The sequence below is a fragment of the Scyliorhinus torazame genome, chromosome 3 (assembly GCF_047496885.1).
Source record: "Scyliorhinus torazame isolate Kashiwa2021f chromosome 3, sScyTor2.1, whole genome shotgun sequence".
Taxonomy (NCBI): Eukaryota; Metazoa; Chordata; class Chondrichthyes; order Carcharhiniformes; family Scyliorhinidae; genus Scyliorhinus; species Scyliorhinus torazame.
This window is the reverse complement of record NC_092709.1, coordinates 229,834,390-229,849,407: the sequence shown is the minus strand read 5'-3', so window position 1 is coordinate 229,849,407 and position 15,018 is coordinate 229,834,390. Positions and strand designations below refer to the sequence as shown.

Below are 15,018 nucleotides of genomic sequence, written 5' to 3'. Positions count from 1 at the left end.
GAGGGTTTCCTGACACAATATGTTGACAGGCCAACAAGAGGAGAGGCATCATTGGATTTGGTTTTGGGTAATGAACCAGGCCAGGTGTTAGATTTGGAGGTAGGTGAGCACTTTGGGGACAGTGACCACAATTCGGTGACGTTTACGTTAGTGATGGAAAGGGATAAGTATACCCCGCATGGCAAGAGTTATAGCTGGGGGAAGTGCAATTATGATGCCATTAGACATGACTTGGGGGGGATAGGTTGGAGAAGTAGGCTGCAAGTGTTGGGCACACTGGATATGTGGAGCTTGTTTAAGGAGCAGCTACTGCGTGTTCTTGATAAGTACGTACCGGTCAGGCAGGGAGGAAGGCGTCGAGCGAGGGAACCGTGGTTTACCAAAGAAGTGGAATCTCTTGTTAAGAGGAAGAAGGAGGCCTATGTGAAGATGAGGAGTGAAGTTTCAGTTGGGGCGCTTGATAGTTACAAGGTAGCGAGGAAGGATCTAAAGAGAGAGCTAAGACGAGCAAGGAGGGGACATGAGAAGTATTTGGCAGGTAGGATCAAGGAAACCCCAAAAGCTTTCTACAGGTATGTCAGGAATAAAAGAATGACTAGGGTAAGAGTAGGGCCAGTCAAGGACAGGGATGGGAAGTTGTGTGTGGAGTCTGAAGAGATAGGCGAGATACTAAATGAATATTTTTCGTCCGTATTCACTCAGGAAAAAGATAATGTTGTGGAGGAGAATGCTGAGCTCCAGGTAAATAGATTAGATGGCATTGAGGTACGTAGGGAAGAGGTGTTGGCAATTCTGGACAGGCTGAAAATAGATAAGTCCCCAGGGCCTGATGGGATTTATCCTAGGATTCTCTGGGAAGCCAGGGAAGAGATTTCTGAGCCTTTGGCTTTGATTTTTATGTCATCATTGGCTACAGGAATAGTGCCAGAGGACTGGAGGATAGCAAATGTGGTCCCTTTGTTCAAGAAGGGGAGTAGAGACAACCCTGGCAACTATAGACCGGTGAGCCTCACGTCTGTTGTGGGTAAAGTCTTGGAGGGGATTATAAGAGACAAGATTTATAATCATCTAGATAGGAATAATATGATTAGGGATAGTCAGCATGGCTTTGTGAAGGGTGGGTCATGCCTCACAAACCTTATTGAGTTCTTTGAGAAGGTGACTGAACAGGTAGACGAGGGTAGAGCAGTTGATGTGGTATATATGGATTTCAGTAAAGCGTTTGATAAGGTTCCCCAAGGTAGGCTATTGCAGAAAATACGGAGGCTGGGGATTGAGTGTGATTTAGAGATGTGGATCAGAAATTGGCTAGCTGAAAGAAGACAGAGGGTGGTGGTTGATGGGAAATGTTCAGAATGGAGTTCAGTTACAAGTGGCGTATCACAAGGATCTGTTCTGGGGCCGTTGCGGTTTGTCATTTTTATCAATGACCTAGAGGAGGGCGCAGAAGGGTGGGTGAGTAAATTTGCAGACAAATCTAAAGTCGGTGGTGTTGTCGACAGTGCGGAAGGATGTAGCAGGTTACAGAGGGATATAGATAAGCTGCAGAGCTGGGCTGAGAGGTGGCAAATGGAGTTTAATGTAGAGAAGTGTGAGGTGATTCACTTTGGAAGGAATAACAGGAATGCGGAATATTTGGCTAATGGTAAAGTTCTTGGAAGTGTGGATGAGCAGAGGGATCTAGGTGTCCATGTACATAGATCCCTGAAAGTTGCCACCCAGGTTGATAGGGTTGTGAAGAAGGCCTATGGAGTGTTGGCCTTTATTGGTAGAGGGATTGAGTTCCGGAGTCCTGACGTCATGTTGCAGCTGTACAAAACTCTGGTACGGCCGCATTTGGAGTATTGCGTACAGTTCTGGTCACCGCATTATAGGAAGGACGTGGAAGCTTTGGAGCAGGTGCAGAGGAGATTTACCAGGATGTTGCCTGGTATGGAGGGAAAATCTTATGAGGAAAGGCTGATGGACTTGAGGTTGTTTTCGTTAGAGAGAAGAAGGTTAAGAGGAGACTTAATAGAGGCATACAAAATGATCAGGGGGTTAGATAGGCTGGACAGTGAGAGCCTTCTCCCGCGGATGGAAATGGCTAGCACGAGGGGACATAGCCTTAAACTGAGGGGTAATAGATATAGGACAGAGGTAGGTTCTTTACGCAAAGAGTGGTGAGGCCGTGGAATGCCCTACCTGCAACAGTAGTGAACTCGCCAACATTGAGGGCATTTAAAAGTTTATTGGATAAGCATATGGATGATAATGGCATAGTGTAGGTTAGATGGCTTTTGTTTTTTGACTTCCCATATCGGTGCAACTTCGTGGGCCGAAGACCCTGTACTGCGCTGTATCGTTCTATGATAGAAGCTTTGCCATGGAGAATGCACCAGAGAACAGTTACAAACCCTGGCCGGGATACTCCGAGCCGCAATCGTGCTCCGGCGACCGGAGAATCACCGCCGGTCGCGCACGCGCGGTCGACGTGGCGCTGGTCGGAGGCCGTTGAAAGAGGCCCCCACTGCGATTCTCCACGGACAACCAGCCGAGTTGCCACCAGCGTGGTTCACATATGGTTCCACCCGGCGGGAGCTCGGAGTTGCGGCTGCGGTGGCCATCCTGGTGGATCCATCACCAGGGGGGGGGGGGTGCCTCCACGACGGCCAGGCCCGCAATCGGGGGCCACCGATCGGCAGGCGGGCACTATCGGGGGGGGGGGGCCTACTTCTTCGCCGCCGGCCCACTGTGTGGGTCCGCCATGTCGCACGGAGCTGGCACCGCAGGCGGCCGCTGCGCCCATGCGCGGACAGAAGTGCAGGGCCCCATATCGGCAGCTGGAGTTACGTGGAGCACTCCGGGGCCCTGCTAGCCCCCTTAAAAACGGAGAATCACTCCAGACTTTCTAGAAAAAAGTCCGCAGAGATTCGCACCCGTTTTCCCCGAGGGCGTAGGGACATAGCCCCATTATTGGAGAATCCCACCCCCCATTCTTTACAGCCATTAGGATTATGTCCGTGCATTTCACCTTTTTCAACTAAATAAAAGCTTGGGGTTAGACATTCCCTGGTTCATTCCCTATGACAATGTTTTGACCAATGAGATTCAACCTGCCTGGTTTGAATTTAACCAAAAGTTTGGCAGTTAACTGTTCCCTGGTGCACTCAGTGGCAACGCCTGTACCAATTATAGTCCACTTGCCAACCCATCGGCACTCTCGTGTCGTATAAATTGTTCTTCCCGTTACAACTGATATTCTTGCGAAGCTATCCTCATGTGTGCAAGCCGAAAAGCTTTTTACACCAACATTCTTATTTTGTAACAGGTGTGGGCTATAATTATCTATAGTACAGATGATCCTAGAAAGGAAAAACATGAAATATACGAAGCATGAAAAATGAGCTCTTCCAAAACAAAATTTCATACAAACAAGAAAGCAACTCAGCAAAGTGTCCTCCAGTGGCCAACAAATTAATGGACTGCCATCTTCATATGAGCATGAACAGGGATCAATTTGCATAATTGTCCAATTAACTGCTAGCCAGCCAACTGTGGTACCATTGAGGCTGTAGATTACATTTACAACTGATTTATTTTATCCCTACTCTTACATGAAATTGGTTATGTGTTTTTAAATGTTAACCATACCCTCTTGATAGATTAGGAATGCATATAGTTTCTCACCTATCCAAAGGCAAGCACCTAACACCTGGATCACATTGGCAAATGAAAATAGAGGAAAAGTGAACAGGAAGTTTGTTTCACTGCCTTGGGAGTGGGTCTTAGAAATATAACAAATGATGCCCAATTTCATGCAATTAGCTTATTTTAAATAGTTACTTATTTATTGTACCTTGTCTGAAAGTGTTTGCCACAAAAGACATTCATCAATAATGTACTAACGAGAACATACAGAAAACATAAAAAACAAACTACATTTATCAAGCTGAAATTTATGACTATATTGGATCACTTTATTATTTTTGGAATCACAAAGTAGTTTTATGAATTGAGTCAACTCAAACTCACCAACATTCTGTTTGCAATAGCATCATGAAGCGGTGGCATTTTGACGTTATGAGCAATTCGAGTCATCATTCGCATGAGGAGCTGCAGCTTTCTTCGGTTTTCCGGGGCCAAAAGAAGGCAACAAACCTGAAGTGCTCCAATACCATCTTGCGTTTGTTGCAAAAGACCTAGCTTTCAAAAAAAAACAGAGTTAAACCAATTGCAACTGGGGCTACACCTTATTGCAGTTAAATAAATGGAATATGACAAAAAAAATGTTACAGAAAATGTAAACAGAATTTATTATTTGAGCCTCATTTTCCTGAAGCTGCTTCTTAACCACAACTTGCGAAAATTGTCCCTAAGCTTAGGGAACACACCGGTTTTACTCAGCAGTCCTCTCCTATTTAAACCAAATGTTTCAAGCAACTTTTTCAGTCATAGTTCCAAAGAAATTTAATGCATAAAGAAAATGAAGCATGTAAATTACAGGGACATAAAGCTCTCCACAAACCATCAAGACTAGCTTAACAAAAGATGAATCCTGATAACAGAATAGAACAAAATAATTTGCATGAGGAGTGTTTAATTGGTATACTACTAAACTTGAATGATATCTTTCTGTGCCTTAGAAGTACTGCATTGATTGTCAAAGTCATAGCCTGGCCTAAGTTGACAAAGTAGGCTTGTTTGAAGAGCTTAACTTTAATATGTTATTAATTGCATGCATGAAATATATGTGGTTTTACTTTATGCTAAAAAGTATTCCACTGAGCTTTAGCTCCTTAGTTATATTTCTTATTTCTTTCCTTCACTAAATATAACAAATCTAATCTAATCTAAACTTCAAACTGGGAAATTAACTCACTCACCGCCAACCCAGAAATCTTCATTGTATTGATTGACTTATTTACTGAATTAGACATATTCCAAATTTCTCCATTTCCTGGTTTACCATGTTAGAAGAGAATTCCCATTTGTTTTGAGCAAGAACATCTCTTCACTATACCACCATGTGCTGACATGGTGGGGTTTTCTAATGAGCAATGCCAACATTTGGACACCAAAGTTTTACAGGTTCATCGTTAAATTGTTTAAGATTTTGAAAGCTATTGCATTGGCTCACCTTAACAGAATGCTTATTTTCCTTAGAAACAAATTTAGTGTTTTGGTGTTAGTGTTAGCAGAATAGGGACACAGTATAACATAGAAAAGCAATCAGGTCAGAGGGAACATAGCGATAGTAAGTTTCAGGAGAGTAAGACAAAGCTGAATGGCCTCTACTTTAATGTCCGGAGCATTTCAGGTAAAATAGATAAGTTACGGGTGAGGGTTGACACGTAGAATTATGATACAGTAGCCATCACGGAGACATGGTCGAGGGAGGGGCAGAATTGGCAGCTTAGCATCCTGGGATACTGAACCTTCAGGAGGGGCAGGGGAGGGGGCAAAAGAGGGGGAGGCATCACATTCTTAGTTAAGGGCAATTACTGCAGTAAGGAGATGATATATTGGGGGTGGCTTTAAGTTAGGTTTTGTGGGTAGAGCTTAGGAGTGAAAAAGGGATAGCCACATTGCTAGTTGTTTATTACAGACCCCCAGATAGACAGCAGGAAATTGAGGAGCAAATATGTGCACAATTAGCATAAGTATGTAAAAATAATAATAGGGTAATTATAGTGGGCGATTTCAACTTTCCCCAACAATAACTGGGATAATCATTGTGTTAAGATGGAGCAGAGTTCATAAAATGTACACAAGAGAACATTTTGGCTCAACATGTGGAGGGTCCAACAAGGGATGGTCCAGTGCTGGACCCAATTCTGGGGAATGAAGCCGGACAGGTGGTTGATGTGATGGCAGGGAGCATTTTAGTGATAGCAAGCGCAACATGGTGCAATTTAAGTTTGTAATGGACAAGGAAATAGACAAATTGCAGAAAAAGGTCTTGAATTAGGGGAGAGATGACTTTAGTAAAATAAGGCAGGATCTGGCCACGGTAGATTGGAACAAGTTACTGGTTGCGAGATCTGCAGAAAAGCAGTTGGGGGTGTTCAAAGAGGAAATGGGAGGGTACAGGCCCAACATGTTCCCTCTAGGTAATAGGAAGGAGTAACAAGCTCAGAGAACCATGGATGACCAGAGATATTCAGGATACAATAAGAAGGAAGAGAGAGGCTTTTAATAAGTACAAGGGGAGCAAATCCACAGGCATTAGTGGAGTACAGAAAGTGCAGGATGGAGCTTAAGAAAGCAATTAGAGAGCAATGGGGGGATATGAGGAATCGCTAGCTGGTAAAAGTAGGGAAAATCCCAAGATATTCTATAAATATATCAATGAGAAGAGGATAACCAGGGAAAAAGTAGGGCCCATTGGGGACCATTGGAGGAATCTGTGGGTGGAGCCAGGGGACATTATGGTAGAGTGTTAAATGAATGTTTCACATCCGTCTTCACCCAAGAGAATGAGGAGGCATCTATAGAACTTGGGGAGTGAGACTGTGAGGTTATTGAGCAAGTTTTCATAGGGAGGGACAAGGTATTGGAGGGCTTAATAGAACAAAGAACAGTACAGCTATGTTTTCTTCCAAGTCATTTGTATATATATTACAAACAACAGAGGTCCCAGTACCGATCCCTGTGGAACGCCACTAGTTTATAGCCCTCCATTCAGAAAAACAACCTTCCACTGCTACACTGTCTTTGATGATCAAGCCAGTTCTGAATCCATCTAGCTAGTTCACCCCTGACCCGTGTGATTTAATCTTTTGCACCAGCTTGCCATGAGGGACCTTGTCAAATGCTTTACTAAAGTCCATGTAGACAACATCCACAGCCCTTCCCTCATCAATCATTTTTGTCACCTCTTCAAAAAAACTCAATTAAATTAGTGAGACATGACCTCCCTCGTACAAAACCATGCTGTCTGTCGCTAATAAGACCATTCACTTCCAAATGTGCATAGATCCTATCTCTGAGAATCATTTCCAACAATTTCACTATCACTGACGTCAAGCTCACTGGCCTATAATTACCCGGGTTATCCTTGCTATCGTTATTAAATAACGGGACAACATTGGCTATCCTCCAATCCTCTGGAATCTCACCTGTGGTCAACGAGGAAACAAAGATTTCTGTTAGAGGCCCAGCGATTTCATCTCTTGTCTCTCTCAGTAATCTGGGATAGGTGCCATCTGGCCCTGGGGATTTGTCTACCTTAATGCTATTTAACACACCAAACACTTCCTCCCTCGTAATAACGACCTTCTAAAGTATTTATATATCCCTCAGACACCACCAATCAACATGTCCTCCTCCTTTGTGAATATCGATGTAAAATACTCATTAAGGATCTCACCAACTTCCTTTGGTTCTACGCATAATTTCCCTCCTTTGTCCTTGAGTGGACCAACTCTTTCTCTAGCTACCCTCTTGTTCCTAATATACGTATAAAAGTGGACAAATCTCCAGGTGCGGATGAATTGTGTCCCTGGTTGCTGTGGGAGGTGAGGGAGGAGATTAGAAGGGCCCTGATCCAAATTTTTAATTCTTCTCTGGACATGGGAGAGGTGCCAGAGGACTGGAGAACTGCAAATGTGGTCGCACTATATAAGAAAGGTTGGAGGGATAAGCCAGGGAACTACAGGCCAGTGAGTCTCACGTCAGTGGTGGGGAAAATAATGGAGAAAATTCTGAAGGAGAGAATCGATCACTATTTGGAGAGGCAAGGTTTGAGCAGGAATAGTCAGCATGGCTTTGTCAGGGGGAGGTTATGCCTAACAAATTTGATTGAATTTTTTGAGCACATGACTAAGTGTGTAGATGAGGGTAGTGCAGTTGATATAGTTTACATGGATTTCCACAAAGCATTTGACAAGGTCCCACATGGGAGTCTTACAAAGAAGGCAAATGCACATGGGATACAGGGGAACTTGATAAAGTGAATTCAAAGATGGCTGAGCTGTAGGAAACAGAGGGTGATGATAGACGGCTGCTTTAGTGACTGGAAGCCAGTGTCCAGTGGCGTAACACAGGGATCGGTGCTGGATCCTCTTTTATTTGTCATTTATACAAATGATTTAGATGACTATGTGGGGGGTAGGACCAGTAAGTTTGCGGATGACACAAAGATAGGCCGGGTGGTTAACAGTGAGGCTGAGAGTCTTGGGTTATAAGAAGATATAGACGGGTTCAGGAGGATTTGTGGAAAAACGTTTTTACCCAGAGGGTGGTGACAGTCTGGATCTTACTGCCTGGGAGGGTGGTAGAGGCGGGTTGCCCTCTAAAAAGTACCTGGATGAGCACTTGGCACGTCTTAACATTCGAGGTTACTGGCCGAAGTGCTGGATTAGGATTGGCAGGTCAGGTGCCTTTCATACGGCGCAGATCCAATGGGTCGAACAGCCTTTTCTGCACTGTATTTTTCTGTGACCTACATAACTTGCAGAAGCTTGTAACAATGTGGGGAAGGAATGAATATACCCAGTGCAAGGGAACCATGGCAGCACGCTGGCACTGTAGTTAGCACTGCTGTCTCACAGCACCAGGGACCCTGGTTCAATTCTGGCCTTGGGTGACTACCCAGGACCGGGATTCGAACCCGGGCCCTCAGCGCCACCGTGCTGCCCTCCAGGAAGGATTCCTGACTCAATATGTAGATAGGCTGACTAGGGGGAAGGCCATATTGGATTTGGTGCTTGGCAACGAACCAGGCCAGGTGTCGGATGTCTCGGTGGGGAGAGCATTTCGGTGACAGCGACGGGATATACCTAAGGTTACTACAGGAAGCGAGGGAGGAGATTGCTGTGCCGTTGGCGATGAACTTTGCATCCTCACTCTCCACTGGAGTAGTACCGGATGATTGGAGGGAAGCAAATGTTGTTCCCCTGTTCAAGAAAGGGAAATCGGGAAATCCCTGGGAATTATAGACAAGTCAGTCTTACGTCTGTGGGGAGCAAAATACTGGAAAGGATTCTGAGAGATAGAATTCATGATTATTTCGAAAAACATAGTTTTATAAGATAGTCAACATGGCTTTGTGAGGGGCAGGTCATGTCTCACAAGTCTCATTGAATTCCTTGAGGATGTGACGAGACATAATGATGAAGGTCGGGCAGTGGATGTGTTGTATATGGATTTCAATAAGGCATTTGATAAGGTTCCTCATGGTAGACTCATTCAGAAAGTCAGGGGGCATGGGACACAGGGAAATTTGGCCGTCTGGATACAGAATTGGCTGTTGAAAGAAGACAGCGAGTGGTAGTGGATGGAAAATATTCCGCCTGGAGGTCAGTGACCAGTGGTGTCCCGGAGGGATCTGTTCTGTTACCTCTGCTCTTTTGTGGTTTTATAAATGACTTGGATGAGGAAGTGGCAGGGTGGGTTAGTAAGTTTGTCAATGACATGAAGGTTGGTGGAGTTGTAGATAGTGGCGAGGGCTGTTGCAAGTTACAACAGGACATTGACAGGATGCAGAGCTGGGCTGAGAAGTGGCAGATGAAGTTCAACCTAGATAAATGTGAAGTGATTCATTTTGGAAGGTCGAATTTGAACGCTGAATACAGGGTTAAAGGTAGGATTCTTGGAAGTGTGGAGGAACAAAGGGATCTTGGGGTCCACATACATAGATCCCTCAAAGTTGCCACCAAGGTTGATAGGGTTGTTAAGAAGGCATATGGTGTGTTGGCTTTCATTAACAGGGGGATTGAGTCAAGAGCCGCGAGGTTTTGCTGCAGCTTTATAAAACCCTGGTCAGATCACACTTGGGATATTGTGTCCAGTTCTGGTCACCTCATTATAGGAAGGATGTGGATGCTTGGAGAGGGTGCAGAGGAGATTTACCAGGGTGCTGCCTGGACTGGAGGCCATGTCTTATGAAAAGAGGTTTCTCACTGGAGCGAAGGAAGAGAGGTGACATGATAGAGAGGCATAGATTGAGTGGATAGCCAGAGACTTTTCCCCAGGGCAGAAATGGCTGTCACGAGGGGATTAAGGTGATTGGAGGGAGGTATAGGGGAGGTGTCAGGGGTAGGTTCTTTACACAGAGAATGGTGGGTGCGTGGAATGCACTGCCAGCGGAGGTGGTGGAGTCTGAGTCATTAGGGATATTTAAGCGACTCTTGGACAGGCACATGGACAGCAGTAAATTGAAGGGGTGTAGGTTAGGTTGATCTTAGATGATCGGCACAACATTGTGGGCTGTACAGTTCTATGTGTGGGATTTGTACTTTCTCCCCCGTGTCAGCGTGAGTTTTCTTCGGGTGCTCCAGTTTCCTCCCACAGTCCAAAGATGTGCTGGTTAGACGGATTGGCCATACTAAAATTGCCGCTTAGTGTCCAGGGAAGTGCAGTTAGGTGGGGTTACGGGGGTAGGGCGGGGGTGTGGGGTGAGAGTCGGTGCAGACTCGATGGGTTAAATGACCTCCTTCTGCACTGAAGGGATTCAATGATTCAAAGTGTGACTTTAAGTAAGCTACATTGAAATATGATCCTCCGGTTTCCTTTACATGTCAGCCATTTAAAGACTGACTACATGGATTTGATTTTAAACAGCCATGATTGATTTGACAACGTTTCAGTGGAGCTTTTTAAAGTCGAACTAAGCAAAAGACGTGTGAAAGAAATAAAATGAACTGAGCCTGGACTTGATGCCTGAGGCCTGTATACAAAGTGGTTCCTTTCATTTTTGAAAGTTTTGTGCTGCATGAAATGTAACAAAATGGTATGTGACAAAAAAAAACAATTTAACACAAAGAACATAAATATTAGGAGTAGACCACACAGCTCATTAAGCCTGGTCTGCCATTCAGTACAATCATGGGCTTCAACCCCATTTTCCCATTTGTTCCATTAATTCCCTGAGACACCAAGAATCTGTCAAAAAATGTATTCAACGATGGAGCATCCACTATCCACTGGGATTGAGAATTCCAAAGATTTACATCCCTTTTGAATAAAGGCATTTCTCTGCTTCGCAGTCCTAAATGATCGGCCTCTTATCCAGAGACTGCATCCCCATGTTTTAAATTCCTCAAACAATGGAAACAACTGCTCTGTCCCTTCAGAGTTTTGTAATTTTCAATGAGATGGCCTCTCATTCTTCTCAAGTCCAGAGAACACAAGCCCAATTTACTATCTGAAATAGAGCATAGAATTAGTGCCACATTAAGGAGAAAATGTGTGGCATGCAGTTAAGGGAGGTAGTAGCAGAGTGGAGGTAACAGCATAGCATTGTCACTGGACCAGTACTCTTGACACCCAGGGTCTGCTGTTCGAATCCCACCATTTGAATGAAGAACATGAAATCATTGCCGATTGTTGTAAAAATCTATCTGGTTTGCTAATATCTTGTAGGGAAGGAAACCTGCTGCCCTTATCTGGTGTGGCCCATATGCAACTCCAGGCCCACAGCAATGTGGTTGACTCTTAAATGCCCCTCTGAACAAAGGCACTTAGGAATGGACATTAAGTTCTGGCCTAGCCATTGACACCCACATCAAATGAACAAATAAAAAGTTATTGTACTTGAATATATGCAAATCATACCAAAAATTCTGTAAAATTAAACAGCCTGTGAACATGTAGTAAATTATTCTATTTTGACTTTAATTTTTTTTAAACGACAATCAAAATGATACACAAAAAATTGTTAAATGCTGACTAGAACATTCTGCTTAAGAGGTAAAATTGCATAATTCATCATTCAAAAGAGTTCAGCAGCAATGGAGATTCATCAAGGAGGATAGATCATCTTTGGCTGCAGGTAGAGCTGGATTTCATTCGCCCATGGCTGAGCCTGGAAGTAGTCAGAAATCAAGCACAGGCCTTTGGATCGCATGGTGGCAAGCTCACGAACTTGTGCGATGTAGGCTTGCCATCAAATCATGGGGCGAAGGCAGCAATGACGGTCAAGAAATCCACATGACCAAATGGAGAGGGGTGGACCCTTGGAGGTAAATGGGAGGGGTGGACCCTTGGAGGTTTCTGCGCCTGAGGGAGCGGGAGTCCTCGTGTTTCTCAGCGGTCCATAAGGTATACTCACGGATCGACTTTTTCGCAGTGGGGAAAGGGCTGCTGGCTGGGGTTAAGGGGTCGGTGTACTCAGCAATTGCAATATCAGATCATGCTCTGTATTGGGTGGATATGGTTCTGGAGAAGGGGGAGTATAGAGATCAGGGTGGAAATTATATGTGGGACTGTTGGGGGACCGAGAGTTCTGTGACAAAATTGAAAAGGTAATCGAGGAATACGTAGATTTCAACTGCACGGATGAGGTGTCGAAGACAGTTGTCTGGGAGGCTGTAAAGGCGGCGGTGAGGGGTGAAGTGATCTCGTTTAAAGCTAGGCTAGACAAAGAGGAGAGATTGGAGCATCAGAGGGTAATAGATGAGATGCTGGAGATATATAGGAGATACGCAGAAGATGGGGACCCAGCAAAGTTGGAAAAGCGGAAGGAACTACAGGCAAACTTTGACCGGCTATCTACCGGGAAGGCGGTACGCCAATTGAGGCGAGCAAGGAGAGAAGGTTGGCGGGTCAGCACCGGACAGCGGCTGCGGCAAGGGAATTTGTCCAGGTGCGGGACAGGGCAGGAAAGTTGGTGGTAGCTCCAGATCAGATTAACAAGGTCTTTAAGGAATTCTATTAGAGGTTGTACAGGTCACAGCCACCTGGGGGAGGCTGGGAAATGCAGGAATGTCAAGATGGAGTACCCGAGGCTAGGGGACGGGGACAGGGTGACATTAGAAGGGGCGATAATGGAGCAGGAGATATAGGATGTGATTGGGAGGATGCAGTCGGGGAAGGTTGCAGGGCCGGATGGGATTCCGGTGGATTATAAAAAATTCAAAGATAAGCTGGTACCGCTGATGGTGGGGATGTTTGAGGAGGCGATAGGGAAGGGGGTCTTACCACAAACTTTGGAGCATGCATCGATTTCCCTGTTGCTTAAAAGAGATAAGGATCCAACGGAGTGTGGGTCGTATAGGCCCATATCACTTTTAAACGTGAGTCCAAAGATATTGGCAAAGGTACTGGCAGATAGGCTGGAGGAGTACCTCCTGAAGGTGATAGGTGAGGATCAGACGGGGTTTGTGAGAGGGAGGCAGCACTTTTCAAACATTAGGAGGATATTGAAAGTGGTTATGGCACCAGCGGAGGGGAAGGAAACAGAGGTGGCTGTGGCATTGGACGCAGAGAAAGAGTTCAACCGGGTAGAATGGGGGTACTTGATGGCAGTTCTGGAACAGTTTGGGATTGGACCAAGATTTGAGGACTGGGTAAAGCTACTGTATAAGGAGCTGAGGGAGAGTGTCCGCACAAATAACATCAGCTCGGAATACTTTTCACTCTACCGTGGGACTAGGCAGGGATGTCCTATGTCCCCCCGCCCCCCACTGCTGTTTGCACTCGCGATTGAGCCATTGGCCATTGCGCTAAGAAGTTTGAGGGTATGGAAAGGGATAGTGCGGGGGGAGAATAGAGCACAGGGTGTCCTTGTATGCCAATGACTTGTTGTTATGTGTGTCGGAACAGAGTGTGTCAATAGGGGGAATACTGGTGCTGCTTTGGGAGTTTGGGTCTTTCTCGGGGTACAAATTTAATCTAGACAAGAATGAATATTTTGTGATGTCTCAGCCGGGGGTGGGGGCAGGGGTGGGGGGCTGCCATTTCGTAGGGCAGGTACTCACTTTAGATACCTAGGGGTGCAGGTTGCTCGGGATTGGGGGGGTTCCGTAGGTACAACATTTCTAGGGAGGGTGAAAACTGATCTGTCAAGGTGGGATGGTCTCCCTCTGTCACTGGCGGGTCAGGTATAGGCAGTTAAAATGAACGTGTTGCTGCGATTTCTGTTTATTTTCCAATGCCTCCCGATTTTCCTGCCAATGGCATTTTTTAGAGAGATTGAAGGAATGATTACCTCGTTTATATGGGGAGGAAAGGTGGCCAGAATTAGAAAGGTGCTACTAAAGAGAGGAAGGCAGGCAGGGGGTTTGGGTCTTCCGAACCTGATGTATTATTACTGGGCGGCAAATGTGGAAAAGGTACGGAGTTGGGTCAGAGTGGTTGACTCCCAGTGGGTCAGAAGGGAGGAGAGTTTGTGCAGGGGATCGGGATTGAAAGCATGAGCAACAGTGCCGCGCCCGATAGCCCCGGGGAAATACTCAGGGGACTCTGGTAGTAATAGCTTCGTTGGGAATTTGAGGCAGTTTCGCCAGCACTTCATGTTGGGCAGGATCAAGGGAAATGCCAATTCTGGAAACCATAGATTTGAGCTAGGGCAGTGGGATGGAAATTTTCAGATGGGAGAAAGGAATTAGGAATTTCTTGAGGGTCGGTTTGCAAGATTGAAGGAGCTGGGAGCGCAGTGTGGACTGGAGCAGGGGGAAATAGTGAGATACATGCAGGTTCGAGACTTTGACAGAAAGGAGATACAGAGCTTTCCGGTAGAGCTGGCCTCCACATTGCTGGAGGAGGTGCTGACGACAGGGGGACTGGAGAAGGGGGTAGTGTCGATGGTTTACGGGGCTATTTTGGAAGAGGAGAAGACCCTGCTGGATGCGTTCAAGGTAAAGTGGGAGGAAGAGTTGGGAGAGGGTATGGAGGAGGGGTTCTGGTGTGAGGTGCTCTGGAGGGTGAATGCCTCCACCTCATGTGCGAGGTTGGGGCTGGTGCAGCTGAAGGTGGTATATACAGCGCACCTCACAATGGCGAGGATGAGCCGGCTCTTTGAGGGGGTAGATGATGTGTGTGAGCGTTGCGGCAGGGGGGGCCTGCAAACCACGTTCATATGTTTTGGTCCTGTCCAAAGCTGGAGGATTACTGGAAGGAGGTTTTTAGGGTAATCTTTAAAGTGGTGCCCATGAAACTGGACCCAGGCCCTCGGGAGGCCATATTCGGGGTGTTGGACCAGCCGGGGTTGGGAACAGGTACTCAGGCAGATGTAGCCTTTGCCTCGTTGATCGCCCGAAGGCAGATCCTGTTGGGATGGAGATTAACCTCACCACCCTGTGCCCTGGCGTGGCG

The 15,018-nt window shown here is 45.9% G+C and overlaps 1 protein-coding gene across 2 annotated transcripts in view; it reads right to left on the bottom strand.

Moving 5' to 3' along the window:
• Nucleotides 1–15,018, bottom strand: part of LOC140408983 (DEP domain-containing protein 1B-like) — a 108,353-nt gene that overhangs the window by 16,037 nt on the left and 77,298 nt on the right. For both annotated transcript variants that reach the window (XM_072496982.1, XM_072496983.1), the window contains exon 8: nt 4,015–4,181. In XM_072496982.1, the coding sequence (XP_072353083.1) occupies nt 4,015–4,181 (167 nt within the window). The remainder of the gene's footprint in view (nt 1–4,014; nt 4,182–15,018) is intronic.